Source organism: Propithecus coquereli, unplaced genomic scaffold (assembly GCF_000956105.1).
Source record: "Propithecus coquereli isolate 6110/MARCELLA unplaced genomic scaffold, Pcoq_1.0 Scaffold137, whole genome shotgun sequence".
NCBI lineage: Eukaryota > Metazoa > Chordata > Mammalia > Primates > Indriidae > Propithecus > Propithecus coquereli.
This window is the reverse complement of record NW_012137969.1, coordinates 7,767,081-7,787,894: the sequence shown is the minus strand read 5'-3', so window position 1 is coordinate 7,787,894 and position 20,814 is coordinate 7,767,081. Positions and strand designations below refer to the sequence as shown.

Genomic DNA, 20,814 nt, shown 5'->3' with positions numbered 1-20,814 from the left:
CATGGGCAGCCCCTGACTGTCTCTGGGGCTGGGCCCCCTCGGGTCCTCCCTGGACCACAGCCCCTGGACCCAGACCTCACCTGGGCCCCCCTGAGCCCACCCCAGGGAAGGTTACCTGAGTAAGGTTCCCAGGTAAGGGAACCATTTCACTCCCTTCCAGATATATCGGGCAGGGGGTGCATTCCTAGACTTCCATGGGGCCTCAGGACAGAGAAGGCACCCCCCATCCCCTGCAGTGGGAAGACAGCCCCAAGACAGCTCCAGCGCCAAGGTCAGTGCCAGGTGCATGTCAATGTTCCATGAACATTGAGCAGCCACCTTGGAGTAGACAAAGGTGTTTTAAATAGGACACCGAACCACAAAGTATAAAGAAAAAGATGGATAAACTAGACTCTATAAAAAATAAAACTTTTGCTCTTTAGGAGATATCATTTAAGAAAATGAAAAGGCAAGCCACAGGCTGGGAGAAAATATTTACAATATATGTATCCGATGGAGAAGCTGACTCCAGAACACACAAAGACCTTGCACAGCCCAACAAGTTAATAAGACATCCCACTTTCTGTAAATGGGCAAGAGATTTGAACAGACATTTCACAAAAGGAGATTTGCAGTCAGTGCAGACATGGAGAGACGCTGCATCATTAGTCATCAGGAAGCACCCGTTAAACCACAAGGAGATACTGCCGCACACATGGGAGGACAGCAAAAGTAGAAAGACTGACCATACCCAGTGCTAGCGGGGAGGGAAGCGACTGCCACCTCCCGCGTTGCTGCTGGGAGGCCACGTTGGAGAATGGCTTGACCATTTCTCACATGGTTACACACACCCCCGACATCCAGCCATTCCAGGCTCCGGTATAGACTTGAGAGAGGTCGAAACATATGTCCACACACGACCATCCGTAATAACTAAAAACCGCTCACCGTCCAAAAGTCCATCGCCAGGTGAATGGATAAACAAACCGTGGTACATCCATCAGCAAAGAACAGCAGCAAGGTGGACAAATGCCAACGACATTACTCTGATGAAAGAGCTCGGGTCCGAAAGAAGACATACTGCGTGGGCAAGATGCCACACACGTGACCTTCTGGAACATCCCAAACTGGCCAGTGGTGTCAGTGGCTGCAAAGGGGCCCGGGGATGTTCTGGGGGTGATGGAAGTGGTGCACATCTTGGCTGTGGTGTCACACAGGTGTAGTCACCTGTGCAAAGTCATCACATGGCACACTTAAAACAGGTGTATTTGGCTGTACGTAAAGTACACACCAGTGAAATCGAACGCACGGATGGAAGAATACCCTAAACTCAAATGCCTCCTGTTTTCCCCAATTAATTAAAATAGAGAGAGATCGGGTAGCCCCTGGACCCAGTGTGTCTCAATGGGAACTTCTTGCTTAACTGCAGCACGACCTCACAGCAGGGCTTGATATGGATGCTGTCAGCCCACGAGGACGCCTCTGTCACCCTTTCCTACAGCCACCTCCACCCCCAGCCCTGGCTCCACTCCTGCGACGCTGGCATTTCAGGAATGCTGTGTGAATGGGATCATGCCACCGCATCATTCTGGGGCAATTCCGTGCAGGTTGCCGGGCATACCAAGGCGTGTCTCTTTTTAGTGTCACGTAGCATTCTGGGGTACAGACGCTCCACGGTCTGTTTCACCCCCTGAGCGACACAGAGCTGTTTCCAGTTTGGGGTTAATGTATGAATAAAGCTTCTGAGGACACGCGTGTGCAGGCTTTATGTCAGCTCTGGGATAAACACCCAGGAACGCAGCTGCTGGTCGCATGGTAATTGTGTGCTTAGTTTAGTTTTAGTTTTTAAGAAACTGCTAACTATTTTCCAGAGTGGCTGCACCATTTCGTATTCCCGCAAGCCACGTACAAGTGGTCCCGTTTCTCTGCACACTCGCCAGCGCTGGGCATTGCTGTTTTTTGTTGTAGCCATTCAGACAGGCGTGTGTCGTGCTGCGGGTTAATTTGCATTTCCCTGCGACACGCGGCTGGGGCATCGCGTGGCACCTGCTCCTGGGCCAAGCGCCCTTTCACATCCTAGCAGGATTGTTCACGTTTGTATTGGTGAGTTTGAGAGTTTTTCATGTATTCCAGGTATTGGTCCTTCGTGGGATACGTGGTTTGAAAATATTTTCCCCCAATCTGCGTTTGTCTTTTCATCTTCTTCACAAGGTCCTTTGAAAGGCAAAAGTTCTTAATTTTCATGAATTCCAATTTATTAAATTTCCCTTTTATGGACTGTGCTGCTGGTACCAAGTCTAAGACCACTTTTCCAAGCCCTAGATCCCAAAGATTTTGTCCTTTTTTTCCTAAAAGTTTCATAGTGTTATGTTTACATTTACATATACGATCCATTTTGAGTTAATTTCCATATAGGATGTGAGACTTAGGTCAAAGTTGTGTTTTATTTTTTTGTTTTGCCAATGTATGTCAGAGCTTGAATTTCCCAAAGTTTCTCTCCTTCAACCCTTGGTTCCTTCACTTTTGTTATTTATGCAAATATTTACTGCAGACCTCCTGAGTGCCCTGGGCTGGCCCCCAGCCCTGACTTTGCTGCCTTGTCCAGAGGCCCCACATACCCAGACATATCCCAACCCCTCCCAGAAGCAGCCTCGGATCTGGGTGTCCACGGCAGGGCCCACAAAGCGGCCACAAGGCCCAGGGCCACCAGGACAGCAGCAGAGCATGGGCCCACAGTGGTGCAGAGCCAGGGTGCTGGCCCTGTCCCTTGCCACGCCCGGGGCACCATGGGTAGACAGGACCCACATTTGCACCGATAACGTTGACACGAGAATGTCTGGGACGTACGGTCACAGAAGGTAGAAGGGCATGAGGAGCTGTTTAACGGGAGCAGATGTCAGTTTGGGAAGTTGGAAAGTTCTGGAGGTGGATGGTGGTGATGGCTGCACAATGTGAATGTGCTCAATGCCACTCAACTGTGCACCTTAAAATGATTAAAATGGTAAATTTTGTGTTATGTGTATTTTACTACCATAAAACGAAAAAGAAAAAACTTTTACCTACAACAGATTTCAGACCAAAACCTCCGAGTCAGGAAGAGGGTCTTCATTGCACATTTAATAGTTCATGCAGCATCCAGAGCACGGCGGGGAGCGCGGCAGGGCTCACAGGCACAGAGACATCCACAGGCAAAGGCGGGGCAAGGCGGCATGGCCAGGGCTGGACAGGGAGGGGCTCTGACACCTGTGCTACCACCAGGGAGGGTCTGCGCTGTCACCGCAGACCACAGACGTGGTGGATGTGCACAGCCAGAGCAAGGCCGGGGTCACTGCACGATTTCATTGCATTTCAGGGCACCCAGAAGCTACCAGGAAGCTCTCTGCCCGTGCTTACACCCCTTGGGCCTGGCTCACTTTACCACCATGGGACTGAAGGGACATGTCAGTCGATGACGATGTAGGGGGTGGGGCCCAAGGCTTGTCTGACTTAGATCTTGCCCCTTACGGCAGGACAACAGAGGCTGGGGTGGTGAATTGCACGTGTCTCCTGGAACTTCTGTTCAGCGATGGGTGTATCTGCTGGGGAAGGACTCAGAAGGGGACCCTGGTCGTAGGACTTTATCAGAATATGTTTCAGAAACCCCTCCTCCCCCCACCCCCAGCAAGGTCTCCAAGCAACTGCTTCAGGAAGAAATGGAACCCGACATTATTCGAGGTTCCCCCTGACTCCAAGGGAACAGGGACACAGAACAGCTCTCACTAGATCTCAGAAAGTCACAAACTCAAATTGTGTTTCTCTCCCGTCCGGGCATCCGGCCCAGTGAGGGCACCGTGAGTGTCCTCGAGTGTCTGGCCAGCATACCCAACCCACCTGGATGGGCTTTCCAAGAAAGGCAAGGGCAAGCCGCCAAAATCACGCAGCTCTTCCCAGCGTCCCACGAGAGCACCGCCCAGGTGGGTCACTCTTGGCCAAGTGGCACTGTCCCCAAGGCAGGACCCCGACACTCTCCAGCCTAGGCATCCTCTCCATTAGAGCCAGAGACTCTCCCCACCCAGAGTGCCCCACAGGCCCCTGGCAGGCGGGTATGTGGTGGAGGGAGTGGAGGGAGTGGAGCTCGTGGCCCTCTCTCTTCAGCCTCAGCTTCTCGCTCTCAGCCTATGACCCTCTGGGGACAGCCCCATTTGACACGATCTATCCCACCCTTGGACATCCTAGGGTCTGGGGGCCCTGGGGCCAAAGTCCTGGCCAGGTTCTGGGTAGAAGCGCTATGAGGGCCACCAGATGACTGTCGGAGGGATGGGGTCCCCGCGACACACCCACGGAGGCTGACGAGGGAACATGGGAAGGAGCTTGGCCTGCCGTGTCCTTGGTCTTGGGTGCATTTGGCTCACTTGCCCTTTGTTTTTGAAATGCACGAGGTGATTATTTATTCCAAACAGTGAGTCCAGGGAAGGGGCAGCCCCCACATGGCCGGACACCAGCCCCGCCCGGCCGCCGCCTCCCGACACAGACAAGCACACACGGCCACCACACCGGCGCGGTCGGCGGCTCAGACGGTGAGGGAGATGAAGCTGTTGTAGCGCTGGATGTTCCTCTTCAGGATCTCGGAGCAGGGGCCCAGCACGCGCTCAAAGCGGGGCCGGTCCAGTTTGACGCACTTGAGGGGTCCCCGGGCCACGACCGTGGCCGCACGCGGCCGGTTCAGCAGCAGGGCGATCTCCCCTGGAAGGCGGAGAGGGGTGGTCAGGGGCCGGGGCTGAGGCGCCTGAGGCTGCAGCAGGGACCCCCAGAAGCTGCTCTTCTTAAAGAGAAGAACCACACCAGGATGCAGGAAAATGTGAATTTCAAATACATGAAAATAAAATCTTTTTAGGAGAAGTGTGGCCATGAAACATTTGGGATATACTTATACCAACAAGTTACTCATGGTTTATCTGAACTTCAAAGTCTAGGCATCGTCCTGCATTTTGTTGGGCAACCCCACCTATAGCAGGCACTGTGGTGCACTGCCCAGGCCTCACTCAGGAGCCATCCCCCAGCTGTGGGAGTGTCCAGGTGTGCTCAGGCCTCTCTCAGGGCCCACCCCCCAGCTGTGGGAATGTCCAGGTGTGCCCAGGTGTGCTCAGGCCTCTCTGAAGACCCAACTTCCAGCTGTGGAAACGTCCAGGTGTGCCCAGGTGGGATGCCTCTCTCAGGGCCCACCCCCCAGCTGTGGGAATGTCCAGGTGTGCCCAGGTGTGCTCAGGCCTCTCTGAAGACCCAACTTCCAGCTGTGGAAACGTCCAGGTGTGCCCAGGTGGGATCAGGCCTCTCTCGGGTCCCAGTTCCCCCAGCTGTGGGAATGTCCAGGTGTGCCCAGGTGTGCCCAGGTGTGCTCAGGTGTGCCCAGGTCTTCCGTAGGACCCAGCCCACAGCTGCAGGAACACTGGGGACTGATGGCTCCACTGTGTCCCTCTGCAGCAGGAGGGTGCCTCCCCCAAGGTCATGTCCTCTCTGGGGGAGCCCACACACAGGCCTCGTTGTCCCTGGGGACCTAGGCAGGCTCAGGACCTTCCAGTGAGGGGATGAAGCCACACTGGGGCTCACCCGTCGTCCACGGGCCCAACCCAGGAACCCAGGGGAAGCCCTCACATCTCCCCACCTCAGGGCCTTCCTGGCTCCCAGTGAGACGGGGCAGCCACGAGGAGGGGACACTGGACTCACCAAAGTAGTCGGAGGGCCCGAGGCGCCCCACCTCCACGTACTCCTCATCGGGGGATCGGCGCTGCAGGACGGACGCGATGCCCTGTGGGTTGAGGTTGGGGACAGGTGAGAGTCAGTCAGGCTGGGCCATGGGTGGGGGCACAGTGAGGGGGCCACCCAGCAGGGGGCTGCTGCCCCAATTCCCGCCTCCCACCTGGCTCCTTTCCACGAGCCGCTGTTTTTAAACTCAATCCCACTGTTTCTTTGAGGACACCTGCGGTGGATCCGAGCACTGCGGGCACCTTCCTGGGGACCCCATCCAGCCGGGCCCAGTCCCCACTTTCGTTTGGACACACAGAGAGCTCCTCTGAAATAGAAACCCACCAAGCATCCTGCACCTGCTGAGGCCAGTGGGAAAACCCTGGGCACGTTCCCCAAGGGGTCTATGTCTTTGTCGCAGGGCTGCTGGCTTCAGGCTGACCTTGGATTGACTCTCAAGGACTGGGAGCGCGTCCAGCCGCGCCGGGCGCTCCCCGGGGACAGGGAGGAGTGTTGTCTCAGGGTCACACACCCGCTAGGCTCCTTCCTGACCCCCCAAACAGGGGAGCAGGCAGGGGCTCTGCGGATTTTCCCAGCTCAATGATTAAACCAGGGCTGTGGGCAGAATACCACAGGGCTGCTGCCATGGAACTCGTTACACATTAAAGATTCAGCCTTCGGACAGCGGGACCCAGAGTCGGGGGCAGACTGGGCGGCCGAATGTCCCCCACACTCGACCTGCCTTGCGAGCAGCCTGGGCGTTGAAAGCTGCAGCCTGCTACGGAGAGAGCTTGGGCTGTGTCGCGGGAGGTCTGGCCCGGACCTTGCCTGGGCTGTGGTGTGACACTGGGCAAGGCCTCGACCCCATCTGAGCTGTTTCTGCACCTGTAACCCAGGCATCGTCCTAACTACACCTCGGGGCTGTCCGGAGGATTAAAAGAGAGGCTTCCGTAAGCCACCCAGTGCACACCGCCAGCAGGCCTCGGTAAACATCACCTGGCTGAGCCCTGCACACGCTGGCCTCAAAGCCTCCCAGGTTAACTCAGCCTCGCGCCTCCCTCTGACCAGTCCCGAGTCCCCACAGGCAGAGCCCTTCATTGACCGCAGAGGCGCACACGCGTCAGGAGTGTCTGGGAGACTGAGGCACCCGCAGCCTGGCCCTCCAGGGTCCTGGTGTGGTTCAGGTACCCAGGGCCCACTTGCCCCCAGCCCCGGGTGGCCTGCAGCCCGGCGCCCTCTCAGAGCGACCCACTCGGCATGAGCGAGCGCGTCATTCCAAGGTGGGCTCGGTTCACCCGGGCTCACCCAGCCTCATAAAACGCTGTGCCAGTTAATGAGTAACCCCCACCTCTCCACAGTCTGGGAGACTTAGGTCAGGACACCCTGCTGTGCCCGCCGTGCCTGGAATCTCCAGGCACCAACTGGCAGCCCCCCTCAGCTGGGTCCCCCTCCCCGGCCCCCTGATCCGGCCACGGGGCCACTCGGCTCCCGTGTTTATGCATCCAGCTGATGGATGGAGCGGGTCGTGTAAACACACTGCTCCACCGAGCACTGCAGCCGGGCAGGGGGGTAAACGGAGTGGACCCTAAGGGGCGCCAACAAACCCTGCCCAGCCCAGAGTCCCAGGGACAGTGCAGACGCCAGACAGAGGGGGACGGAGCAGCTCCCAGCTGTCCTCCCTGCCCGGGGTCCTGGGCGAAGCTCTGGGCACCATGTGGAAGCTCCCGGCCTGGCCGGCTCCTCCCAGAGGCCGGAGCTCTGGCTCCCCAGTCTTCAAAGTTTCTGCCGCCCTGAGAATTCAGTGTCACAAGACTGTGCGGTGCTCAGAGGGGTCTGGAGCTGCCCAGGCCCCCACACACGAGAACGGCTATGAGAGGCCTGATCTGTCTTGGCAGCCCATTGCCTTGACCCAACGTAACATTTATATCTTTCTATTTATTACACGTACACTTTGTGTGCCTTTCACATTCATTTTAACAACTTTGTTTTAAAATTGGGGCCATTTCCCTCTTTCGGAGTCTGGGGGATGGACCTGAAATCTTCGGGTTCACGGAATTACTCGGCGAAACTCGGGCTGGGGTCAATGTTCAGATGCTTTTGACCCCAAACAGCAGAAACCCAACTTGAGCTTGTTGAGTCTAACGGGGTGATTGCCCCACAGAGCCGGGGCTTTGGCTGGTTCCGCGGCTCAGAGACGTGTCAGGAGCCCAGACTTGCTCTTGTCCCCTGCTCTGGGACCCGCCGGGTGCCTCGCAGTGGCGCAGAGGCTGCCATGGTCCCAGGAGCCACCACATGCCACCCTCATGCCATCAGCAGGAAAAAGAGAACCCAGGTCTTCCTCCAGCAAGTCTCCTCATCAATGGGAAACCTTTCCAGAAGCTTCCAGAAACTTCGCTTCCATCATTGGCCAGAGCGGGTCTCACCTTCACCCTGACCAATTGTTGGGGGGATGGGAGGCCCAACGGGACTAGATTCACCTGCTCTGGGACGGGGCCAGGGCCGGGGATTCTGCAGGGAGGGAAGAGGCAGGCAGGGGCCACCCACCACGGGCACCGCTGCCATCTGCCCAGCTGTCACCATTCACCATTTATTGCAGTGTCTTGGTGCAAAGGCACCTTTTCCACCCTCGATCATCTCTGGACTCAGGAGGCCTCATAGCTGTGGTCGGCAGCACTTCCTCGTGGCCACCTCGCAGCTGCTGGCATGGATGAGATGACGTTGCCACACGGATCGACTGTTTTACAACGTGAGCATCTTTGGGCCAGACCCCCTCCCTGACACCCCAGACAGCATCTTTGGGCCAGACCCCGTCCCTGACACCCCAGACAGATCCTGCGCCCAGGCCTTCACATGCCCCATTCAGGGCATCTGCGATTTGTCCATTCACAGGTGGAAGCCCAGAGAGGTTAAGCAACTTGGCCCAGGCCACACAGAGGCAGAATTGTGTGGAGAGGAAAGCTTCGGCGATTTGGCAGAGGATAGAGCCTCGAGCCCGCTGGGCAGTGTGGGCTTACTACAAGGCTGGCCCGTGCCCCTGGGTGCCTCGTTCTCGGGCAGCCCGGCGGTCAGCTTTGTTCATCTGCCGGTCCCTGCAGCCCCCCGGCCCTCCAGAGACCCCTCTCTGGAATACACCTGCCCTGAACTCGGGCTACGGGGCAGCACAGCCCCTTCCACGCCTTGTCTCCAGGCTCTGAACTCCCCACGACGGCGTTTGCTGCGGGGTGCTCAGTTCCTGGTGCCCCGAGCACCCAGGCACCACCCCCCTACCTATAACCCTGTGGCCTTTGCAAGGACCCCCAGCAAGGCTCTCACGAGACCACCACTCAGGGAGGCCGTCCACAAAGATTGTCTGACACCCCCTGCTCCACGAAAGGGCCGAGCATTGCCCAAGGGTTCTATCCGAGACTCCAAGAGTCCCAGCACATCAACCGCCCGTGTCTGCGGCTAAGTTCATCTTTTCTCCAAACGCACCCCGTGTAGCCGTCCTGAACTCAGACCACTGTGCTTTGGGGATGGGGGCCCAGCATCCGCCCCCAGGGCTGGGACAGCCTCGGTCATGGAAGACAGGCTACTCGACCAGCTCCCACGACACTTGAAGGGTGTTGTGCAAAACCACCAAATTCATGTGCACCAAATGTGGCCACTCAGCCGCCCCTGCCCTGCCAGCAGCAGGCCCCTCTGCGGCGCCCGCGCCTCCACCTGACCTGGCCATGGAGGGCCGGGAGCAGCCTCTGCACCCCCACCCAGCTGCTGCAGCTTCCCAGTTTCCAGCCAGAGTCCACACGGAGCAGGGGTGGAGCACACTCTCCTCGGCTGGCAGGTGGGCGTGGGGTGCCCTCCACTGCCCTCCCATCTCCACCTGGGATGAGCAGCCTGGGGGGCTCAAATCCTGGCTCTACCGCTTCTCTCAGGCCATCAATTGCCCTCCCCAAGCCTCAGTTTCCTCCTCTGTAAACTGGGATAACTAGAGACCCTCCCAAGCAAGTGTGACGATGAAATGAACAGTCACATGCCAAGACCCAATAAACAGAAACCACAGGGACAGCCAGTGGCCGTCACCAACTCCTCCCTTCCCTGTGGTGGACCAGGGGCTGCCCTGCGAGGGACGTCCTCCAGGCCTCCCTGCAGGTGATGGAGTCACGTGGCCACGTTCCCTCACCCTGCCCCATCCCAGCCACGGGAACCCCGAGTGCCGAAAGTCCAGCCTCAACCATGCAGAGCCACAAAACAAAAGGGGCCACGGACTCACCCCCAGGACATCCACCAACTGTCACTTCACAAGAAGGAAGGACACATGTCTGTTCTTTCCACTGCATTGTTTTGGGGTCTTCTTGTTACAGCAGCCTGCTCTCTCACCCTGACTGATACACCCCCAGAGCACTGGAGGTGATGGCAGTGACGGTCCCCTCCTGTGACTGCCCACCCACAACCACCTGTGTGCGATGTGCGTCTGGGAGCAGAGGGAGCAGGGGAAGGAACAGGGCCGACATGTCAGAGGGTGACCTGCCGCCAGCAGGGCGGAGTGCTCCCAGGACACGGGCCGCTGCCACGACCACCGCGTGCTCAGTTCCCTAGGCTGCCCAACGTGAGACAGGCCAGTGCCTCCATGCCATAGAAAGCTCCTGGAAACAACACTGTCCCGTCCAGGCCCTGCTTCCCAGACTGCCGAGAAAGCAGCACAGACATCTCAGGAGGATTGTGAGTCTGGAGTTTTTGGGCTGGAAAAACATACTTGCCAAAACTCTAGGTCATATTCCCCAAATTTCCCACTTACTGCCTCTAACCCGACGCTAAAAATAACCCAGGTCACATGCCCACAGGGAGCGGCACCACAGGACGTCACCCTGGTTCTCTGCAACGGTGATTACCCAGGACCTGTGTCCTCGTCACTATTTTGTTTTTTTAAATTTTTTTGCAAAATCAAAAACAAATTCAACTTTCTGATTTTCCACAGTGGGCAGGTGTGGCTTTGCTAAGAAGGAAGCCACCGAGGTCTCAGTGTGACCCACTCACGGAAGGGGGCTCCCATCCCTCGGGGCAGCCCCACTCGCTGGCGGGAAGCCTCAACTTCTTTGCGCTCAGAGGAGCCCTGACCTGGTGAGTCAGATCACAGAGCCGGGGGCAGATGGGGAGACGAGGTCCCTGCTTTGGGGGCCACCACCTGAGGAGAAGACGGTGCCACAGGCGCAGACGGCAAGCTTGCCGCAGCCCGTCCCCGGGACCCAGGTCATTCGCCTCTCTCAGAGCTACGACACATCTGCCTGCCATTCATTCTTTTAGGCATGCCTTCACCCATTCACCCAATATCCATCGAGCAGCTGCTACGCGCCAGCACTGTTCTACAGCTGGAATTACGGCAGCAGACAGCGCAGGCACAGCTACCTGCCTGGAGCCAGTGTGCTGGTGCAGGCGACAGACTCTGCCGACAAGCAAAGGAGACCACTTGAGGGACGGTTGGTGAAGACGCAACCCCGACAGTGACCTTCAAGCTGTCTGCGGGCACGAGGAGCCCACGCATCCCAGGCAGCGAGCAGTGGCCAGTGCCAAGGCTGGGAGGGGAAGGGGCCAGAGCAGGGGTGGGCAGGGCCATCAGCAGGGGCCTGCCCCACCCGGCGGCTGGTGGTCAGCTTGCCCAGCGCCCAGCACAAGCCCCGAGGGGTGAAGGACGGCTTCCCAGGACAAGGGGACCCCATCCGTGGCTCACGCCGGGCGGGTACCAGAGCCCAAGTCCACGGCGCTCACAGCCCAGGCTGGATACAGCGCGGACGCCACCCAGAGGAGCATGAGGAAACCGTGGTCTACTCCTACAGCAGAACATCACATGCGTGTGATAGGAGTGAGCAAGGGCCTCAAGACAGGCTGTGGAGTGCAGGGGGCCGGATTGAGGTACGCACGGGCTGAGTCCCTTTACATGAAGTACTAGAAGAGGAAAACACATTTACTTTATCTAAATAAGTACATTTTATTTTATTTTTTATTTATGCATTTTTTTAAAAACGGGGTCTCACTATGTTGCTCAGGCTGGACTTGAACTCCTGGGCTCAAGTCATCCTCCCACCTCAGGCACCCGAGGAGCCGGGACTACAGGTGCGCACCACCACGCCTGGCTAAGTACATATATTTTAAAAGAAACTTAGTATTAGTATCACTCCCATAAATGTGAACCTCTATCACTTTCCATAAATTAGGAAGTACTAAATAAGTAAACACAAGGAGGCAGGAGCCAGAGAGGTGTCAGATACTCCAGCCTCACCGGGGGCTTTTTCCCACCTCAACCAGAAACCGGATGGGACTGAGGAGGCACGCGGGGTGTCCAGGACAACAAGTCAGCAGGAAGACAGGCCGCAAGCCAAGCCCAAGAGTCTGGGCGCAGACCCGGCCCCGCAACGCGCCAGCCAGTCCCAGGCAGGCACTTGGCTTCTCGAGCCGCGGCCTCCTCGTCTGTGAGACGGGACGGGGCAGGGTGAGGGCAGACGACCTTTGCTTCAGAAATGTTCCGCACGTCAAGTTTCACGGATTATCACGAGGGCGGCGAACACGTGAGTAAACAGGAAGAGTGGACGGACGGCAAGTTCCCATCTCACAAAACTCCTCAAAGCCCGGAAAATCGGCTTTCCCGATGCCTTTGTGTTTCACGCGTATGCGCGTGTGTCACGTGTATGCATGACTGTGTGTTTCTGCATTTAAGCAAAAGCAGAATCCTACACAGGAGCACACGCACACACACCTGTGCACACACAAACACACACACCCGGTGCACACACCTGTGCACACATACGTGTGCACAAATAGATGCACACATACCTATGCACACACAAACATGCCCACACCTGTGCACATACAACTACCTGCGCACACACACACACACGTGCACATGGAGGATTACACCAGCCCATGCCTGTAAAACCCCTCCCAAGTAGCTCTGTGATTTCTCCTGAGTAAACGAGTCCCACAATGCAGTTTTTAAAGCTTTTTAAAAAGCAACCATTGCAACAAACACTGCTTTCTCCACAGGGAGAGTGACTTCAACTGAAACTCCCTCCACCCAAACCCACTTCTGCCCCTGCGGCAGTGACTTGTGTGCGCTCCGAGACCAGTGAGAATCCCAGGTATTACGGAGGCAGCTGAGCCACTTCCCTGCACACACCCTGCCCTGCCTCCTCGGCGAGGCTGGCTGAGAAGGTGCCTGTGACGTCACACCTCAGGCTGCAAACTGTCCCTGAAACAACTGCAAAAACACACTTTGGCTGGTGAGCAGCCCGGGGTCAGTTTTCATGCCAGCGCTTAATGGATCATCCATGAAGTCTGGGCCCTGGCGAAGCACGGCCCAGCAGCTTCTGTGGGAAAACAAGACATTGTCGTGCATCTGGCGCCAGGGCTCCAAGGAGGGGACAGGTGGCAGCCCTGCACTGTCCCCCCACTGCCTGCAAATCAGGAGGGGCAATTAAAGCCCTGTGTGGTTCAGAGTCTTCCGATCTGCAAACTGGTCATTACCACAGTCCTCTCTGAGGCCAGGCGCTGCCCATTCGGTGGACGCAAAGCAGCTGTAACAGAAGCTCCAGCAGGTGTTCCTGGGGCAGCGGGTAGGGGGGACGTGCATGTTGGCTGTGCCAGCTCCCGCCATTGCGTATGAAGAGCAGGATAGGAGAGCATATGGCCACCAGCTAAACGCACCGATTCCTGCCCTCAATGCCCTTCTGCGGCCCAGTTCCTCCCCTGCCATCTGTGCGAGAGCATCCGCGGGTTCCGTGAACCAGGGCAAGCAGCGGCCCCAGGCAGACATGGCCACAGTTCACTCCTGCTGCCTGTCAAGATGGGGAAGGGGCCTGTCCCCAGGGGGCTGCGCAGGCCACTTCCAGACCAGCCCCAAGGCACCACCCAGGCTCCCTCCACCTCTCAGCGGGGTGTCGGGGGACAGCTGTCACTGCTCTGCCAGGTCCAGGTGGCTTCAACCGCAAGTGTCTGCGTGAGGCCGGGGCACCTCCAGCTGGGCAGTCGTCTGCCCACCCCGAGCATCTCTGTCTACAGGCCCCACTAAGCTGAGCCCCCACCCACAGCAGCGCTGAGGGTTCTTCCCCCTTCCCACCATGGCCCGCACCCCCGTGAGACGACAAGCTCTGGCTCCCAGGGTCTCTCTCTCGCCGGGGGCTCCATCACTGCCTCTCCACCCAGACATCACAGAGGGCTCCAGAGAGAGCTCCAAACAGGTCCCTGTCACCACAGAGCATGGCCAGTCTGCTCACATGGCCTCGAGGTCTTTCCAAACAGGGACCCAGCAACAATTCAGCCTCCCTCTGTGGCTCTCCCCTCTCCAGCCACTAGCCTGGCTGAGCACAGACCTTCCTCTGAGAGGCCTGGGCGTCCATCCCCTCCAGCCAGGATGCCGGACCCTAGCCAGGGTGTCCACTCCAGCCAGGATGAGCCCGCCAGCCAGGGTGACCCCTCCAGCCAGGATGAGCCCGCCAGCAAGGATACCAGACTCCAGCCAGGGTGACCCCTCCAGCCAAGGTGACCTCTCCAGCCAGGGCAACCCCTCTGATCGGGATGACCCCTCCAGTCAAGACGATCCCTCCAGCTGGGATGCCTGGACTTCAATCTGCCACTTCAGCTAAGTCACTTCCTCAGCCGAGTCTCAGTCCTTGGCCAAATGGGTATTGAGTCCTTCCACGTGCCGACCAGGGTACTGGTGCCAGAGGCCTCACAATGAGCTGATGAAATCTCCACTCTGACTAGGCAATCACCCTGACCCTCTGACACAGCCGCACCTCTTAATCCCAGTAGCATCTGCTCCCGGGGACTGAGCCTGCCCCCTCCCCTCCAGCGGCTAGCCCAGGGCAGTGCAGGTGGCCAGGCACCCACAGACCCAACCTGGGCTGCCACCCCCATGGGTCTCTGCATGCACCTGCGAGGACAGGCTACACAGCTGGCCCTCATCCTCTCTCACTGGAGATAGCCCAGTTTTCTTTTCCAGTTAGGGGTGAATGAGCCTGAAAATCCCCCTAGCCTGCCTCTGCAGATGCCAGCCCCCACCACAGCCATGGTGTCCCAGCCTGGGGGTCCCCACCACCTGCTCCGGCCCCTGCATGATGTGGGGGTGTGGGAGTGTGCCCCAGTGTGTGCCCCAAAGCAGGGCCTGGCACCCGGACAGTGCCTCCAGAATGAACTCAAAAGCAGAAGATACCAGCATCTGAGGGGAGGATGTGACAGTTATGTTCCCAACCCTCCCTCCCAACCCTGCTCCCCAGGAGGGGAGCCCAGGAGTATTTTCCATTGTCTCCAAGTGGCAATTTACTGAGCTGCCAGTCCCAGTATCACAGGTCTCAGAACCCAGGGCCCACAAATGACAGGTGTTTGCATTCACCTGCCTGGTGCCTTCCTGAGCTTCCACCCCAGGAGGGATAATTTGAATTTGCTCAGCAAGAGGGAAAAGGAGAGTAAACCCACCACAGGCTTTGTGGCATTTCTTCATTGTTTAGCAAGGGTGGGAATATGGCAGGAATAATTCCAGATGCTCTGAGGGTCCCTCAGGGGTCACCCACACTCTGGGATGCTTGAGGGCCAGGCTAGGTGGGGCAGTGGTCTGGGCAGCTTTTGAAGGTTCTTGGGACCCCCAGCGCGTTCAGCCTGGGTGTCTCCAGCAGCAGATCTTTCTGGAAACCCAAAAATCCAAGGGAGAATACACATGCTGCTCTTGCTCCTAAGCAATTTGTCCCTCAGATGCAAAGGAGGACAGATGACCACAGGGTACAGCTACAGCCAGCTGCCACCTCCCTGAAGCCCCCATGAAGCACCTCAAGGCAGCAAGGCCTGAATCTAACGTGCCCTTCATAGCCAGACCTGAGGCTATGCCAGGGTGCCAGGGTCTATGATGTTGCCCTTTTCCTGCCTGGGTGAGTCTCATGCTCAGAGAGGCTATAAATACACATAGGAGGGTCAGGAGTGCCTCCCCGACAGAAGGCCTGAACAAGAGGTGAAAGGAACTTCCCACGGTGGGCAAATGCACTGATGTTTATTTTGCCTGAATTGCTATTTAAAATTGGTCTGGTCATTGTGGGGAGTTTCTGGAGGACTCATGGGGCAAACAAGGCAAACAGTTTTCTGGGCACCTGTGGAGCCACCATGCTCATCGGGGCAGCGCCAGCCCACAGGAGTCTGGACTTCAGGCCCAGCTCAGCTGGGCATTGCAGACACACTGTCTCACTTCTCCGAGCCTCAGTTCCCCCACTGTAAAATGAGACAAACTTATTGAGACTCTACCAGGCACTGGGGAGACTCATGCAAGGACATGGGAATGGGTGCCCATGGATACTGTCAAAGTCTTCATGGCCTGTACAAGTCTGGTGAGTACCAGGAGGCTGGTGAGGTCTGGACTCCTGGAATTTTCCTCTCAATGCATTTCCTCATCGGTAAAATTAGGAGGATAATGGTCATGACCCTCAGAGACTCCAAAGGATCAAATGAGTTAAATATGGAAATGTTTGATATACAGTGAAAGCTCAAAAATTGTTAGTCACCACCAACATCACCATCACCAATGTCATCACCATCGTTATCATCACCATCGTTATCACCACTGTCACCATCACCATCATCACCGTCATCATTGTCATCACCATCACCATCACCATTTTATCACCACTATCACCATCGCCATCATCACCATCATCACCACCACCATCACCATCATCACCATCATTACCATCATCACCATCATCATCATCACCATCATCACCACGATTGCCATTATCACCACCATCATCACCACTATCACCATCATCACCATCATTACCATCATCACCATCACATCATCATCATCATCATCATCATTACCATCATCACCACCATCATCACCATCCTCATCAACACCATCACCATCATCACCATCACCATCATTATCATCATTGTCATCACTATCACCATCACCATCACCACCTTCACTATCATCACTATCATCACCATCATCATCACCATCCCTATCACCACCATTAGCAGTGGCCACAGAAGAAGGATAAAACAAGGGCCTGGCTGGATAAACACAATGTGGTCCATCCATACAATGGAATATTGTTCGGGCTTAGAAAGGGAAGGACATCTTGACCTGCCACAGAATGATGAACCTTGGCAACACTCTGCTAAGTGAAATGGGCCGGCACAAAAACACAAATCCTGTGTGAGTCCACTTCAGTGGCACACAGAGCAGTCAGACTGACAGGACAGAGTAGGTTGGTGGGAGCCCAGGGCAGGGCGGGGGCGGGGAGTGAGCGTTCAATGGGAAGATGGAAAGTTCCAGAGAGGGATGGTGGTGATGGCTGCACAACATTATAAACGTACTTAATGCCACTGAACTGCATACTTAAAAATGGTTAAGATGATATATTTTGCTATGTGTATTTTACCACAATTTTTAAAAATAAAAATTTTTATAAAGGGCCTGGCCCCTAGAGCCCTGGCTCATGCCAACCTCAGTGTCATACCCTCCGCAGGGGTCATGCTCTGGGCTCCCACGGGCCCCCTGTGCAGGGCAGGACCACAGACCACTGCACTACAAAGCACCCTCCCCTTGCACTCTCCATGTGCCTCTACTTCTGCTTTGGTGGCACAGGAGCCGCAGGGTGGGGGCCTTGTGCTCTGCTCCTGGGGACGCCACCCCCATCGGGAGCCTTTCCTCTAAGTCCCCCAGCGGCCAAGCCCAGGGATGGGCAGCAGAGGCTAGGGCTCCGCAGCTATGGGACTGGGCACGGGCAAGCGAGTCAGAGAGACAGGTGTGGCCACAGTCGGAGCACAGGAGGATGACTTCCTCCCCCGGCCCGCTGTTTACCACCTGGAGCCAGCCTGCCAGGTGCACGGACACCCCAGAAGGACTGAAGCCCCAGGGCCCAGACCCTGTGACCAGGTCTGGGAGGAGCAGAGTGGAGGAGCCGTCCCCTGAGGCAAGAGAGCCCACAACCTGCTGTCCCGTGGCCACAGCCACAGCAGCCAGCCCAGCTCAGGCGGTGGACGGCGTGGGGTGCCGTGGCCAGACACCCCACAAATTGATTTGTCCTGAACTGCGCATCTGTTAGGATTTTCCCGGCCAAAACATCCGTCTTTATGGCAATGGTCTTTGCACGGTACTTAACTCTCCTCACTCCGGTGCCAGGAATCTCGTCCGGGATAATCCGGGACCTTGGAATCCGGCAGATACATTCCACATCTGTCTCGTCTGGGAACGCCCGCGCGGCGGTGTGCGGAGATACGGGTGGGAAACAAGATCTGGAAATGTCTGCGGTGGAAAGCCCAGGCCCTCGGGGGCTCGTCTGGTCTCTTTGTCGGGGGGGTTGAGGCAGGGCAAAGGACGGGGCTTTGTACTTTTGTGGGGAGGGTTTGTTGAATTTTTTATAACATTCCTTACATTAAGAAAAAAAATCAGAAAGAAAACATCATGGCAAAGGGGCTTGTCAAAGGAGCCACACAAATTGTCCAGGGGCCGACGGAGGAGGCGCCATCCTTTCCTGCAGACATGTCAGGGTCACATCTTCAGCCCCGAGTGGCATTTTACTTGAGTAACTTTTTTTAAGGCCGTCGCTCCACATTCAGAAGCCCTGGGCGTGGGCAAGCTCACCGGGTCCTGCATCCATGCAATGCTCTTAGACAATGGCCCGCTGAGGGCGCCTCGACTCACATGGAAACCTGCTTAATGTGAAAGGCAAGTAGACCCGTGTGCACTGGGCAAGGCGGCTACGCGCCCCGACGTCACTGTGGAGCGGCCACCTCACGGCTCAGCTGGGCACCCTGGTCCCCTGTTCCCCGAGCTGCCGGGCCAAGCGTCCAGCCACAGGGAGAGGACAGAGCCATCGCGCACAGACCCTGGCGGATCTTCGCCCACAAAGGGGGTCTTCACTGGGACACGCAGCCCTCCCTGGCCCCAGGACGACAACGAGGCCACCGTGCTACAAGAAAGTAGGCAATTCAGAGCCCAGTGGACGTGTGTCCCTCTCTGCGGACCACGTCCACTGGAGCCACCCAAGAGCCTCCACCCACCCCAGTGGGATCTGAGCAGAGGCGGTGGCCACTGGCATGGCAAGTGGCATCTGGCAACACACAGACACCAGGTGGGGCAAAGCCAGACTCCTGCGGGAGCCCTGCCATCTCCTGGTCCAAGGAACCAGCAACATTGCGGATGGGGCCACCCCAGGGCCAGACACGGAGGGAACTGCCACGGTCCCACACAGACCTGAGTGCACAAGGAGTCACAGTGCGGGGCTGGGCGGAGGGCTCTGCGCCCAGTCTTGGGACTCTGGAAAAGCATTTCTTCCAGTCCAGCCCAGAAGGAATGTTTTTACTTTTCTGTTGGAGGAGGTGAGTCCAAGAGGCCGGGCCAAGCAGGCTGTCCTTCAAGACTCTGAGAGTCCCCCCAGACAGGGAAGGTTTGGCACCACCCACAGTCTTGCCTGCCCTGACCTCCCCGAGGGGCCTGCTGGTCAGCAGAGAGCTCTTGTGGCTTCAGGTCCTGAGAGGCCAGTGAGCCATGCAGACGGCCTCAGGCACCGTGTGTCCCAGGACACAGCAAACACCAGGCCTCTGGCAGGTCGACCAGAGGCCCCTTGGGGAGCTGAGGGACTTGGGAGGGCGGCGGATGCAGCGGCTCTGAGGTGTCTCCTTTGGCTCCTGGGAGGGGTTTGTGGCATCTGGGCAAGTGCTCCTGTTCTTACTCGCGCAGCAAGTGACCTTCCAAACTCCTCGTCCAGGAGCTCCAGGGTGTGAGACACTCCCCCAGCCTACTCCAAGGTCTGGGCTCCCCACTGCCTGGCCACCTTCCCCGCCGGGAGCTCCTAAGCCTCAGGCTTGCGCCTCTGCAGGGGCCTCTGTTGTCCCTGCTGGCCTTGGGGCACCCTTCCCACCTCTGCCTTCTCTACCTGGAGATCTTTACTCCCACGTGGGTGTCTGAAACCCGCCGCCCCATCTTCCCCGTCTGTGGGTCACCTCCTTTCACAGCTGTGGCCTGTCCACCCGCAGAGCCTTGGTCCCTGCCATCCCCTGGGTGACCGCCCACCACTCGGGCTGGCCGGCTTCTTTCAGTTTGTCCCCCATGCAGGACCCAGCGTGACCCCTTGGCAAGGGGGTCGGACAGTTTCTCTCCTCCGCAAAGCAGCCTAAACCATCCCCAGTGGCTGCCATCAAACCGAGAATGGGACTGGGCATCCTTCCCAAGTGCCTCCCTCCCCCAGGCCACCCTCAGGGCGGCCCGGGCTTGTGACTCTCCAGCTCCTGGGACGACGCTCCTAGCCGAAGCCTGAGCGTTACCTGCAGCCCTGGTAGCTCCTGCTAAACCTTCCCCAGGTGGCGACCCCAAGGAGGGAAGGGTGGAAATCAAAAGGTGACAATAAAGTAGTCAGGAGCAGTGGGTAACCGTGGGCAAGGATGAGTAACAGAGAGTAGCGACACCGCACAGGCGAGAACGCAGAGCGACACCCCAGGTGGCCCAGCCCTGCGGGGGCCGCGTGGCTGACCCTGCACAGGGCCGGAGCAGGGCCAGACGTGGGCGCCGGGGCTCTCAGTCCTGCTCTGTGGGAACCTCCTTCCCAGCGTCTCCAGATGAGGTCCCCGGATTCTAAGCCATCTGCCACCCTGGTTCTGCGTGCGCCTCCCGCAGCAGCCGGCTCCCGGGAGCAGGAAATGTTCCCAGGCCCGAGGGTGGCTTTGAAATGTGGTGTTTGCAGTTGCTTCAACATTGTGGACATTCATAAAATTAATTTGCTAAGAAAGGAGATAAATCCAATCTAGCGTTCCCATGGCAACGTGGGGGAGCGCAGAGACTTCAGCCTTGGGATTTTTATGGGGAAATGTCTACCAGGGTCCAGCTGCCCCCAGGCCGCCGGGAGGTCTCAGGGAGGGGCACCCCCTGGAAAAACGGGCCCAAATCGCGGAATGCGCGGAGGGAACTCGAGCTGCGCTGAGACCTGCGGCCCCCCTGCCCAAACCCTCCTCAGTTTCCTGGAGAGCGCGATCGGGAGACTTGAATTCGGATGAGGTCACAGGACAGCTGGCAGCCTCCCGCCTCCCGGGCCTGGCGCCCTCCACACGCTCTGCCCTCACCCGCCAGGCTGGGTGCTATCCCTCCCTGCTGGACACAGC

At 57.6% G+C, this 20,814-nt stretch overlaps 1 protein-coding gene across 1 annotated transcript in view; it reads right to left on the bottom strand.

Moving 5' to 3' along the window:
* Positions 1 to 4,385: 4,385 nt before the first annotated feature.
* Positions 4,386 to 20,814, bottom strand: part of PRKAR1B (protein kinase, cAMP-dependent, regulatory, type I, beta) — a 143,607-nt gene continuing 127,178 nt past the window's right edge. The window contains exons 11-12 of the mRNA XM_012639082.1: positions 5,683 to 5,764; positions 4,386 to 4,701 (exon numbers count right to left, since the gene is read on the bottom strand). Coding sequence (XP_012494536.1) covers positions 4,529 to 4,701; positions 5,683 to 5,764 — 255 coding nt within the window. The 3' untranslated portion in view covers positions 4,386 to 4,528. The remainder of the gene's footprint in view (positions 4,702 to 5,682; positions 5,765 to 20,814) is intronic.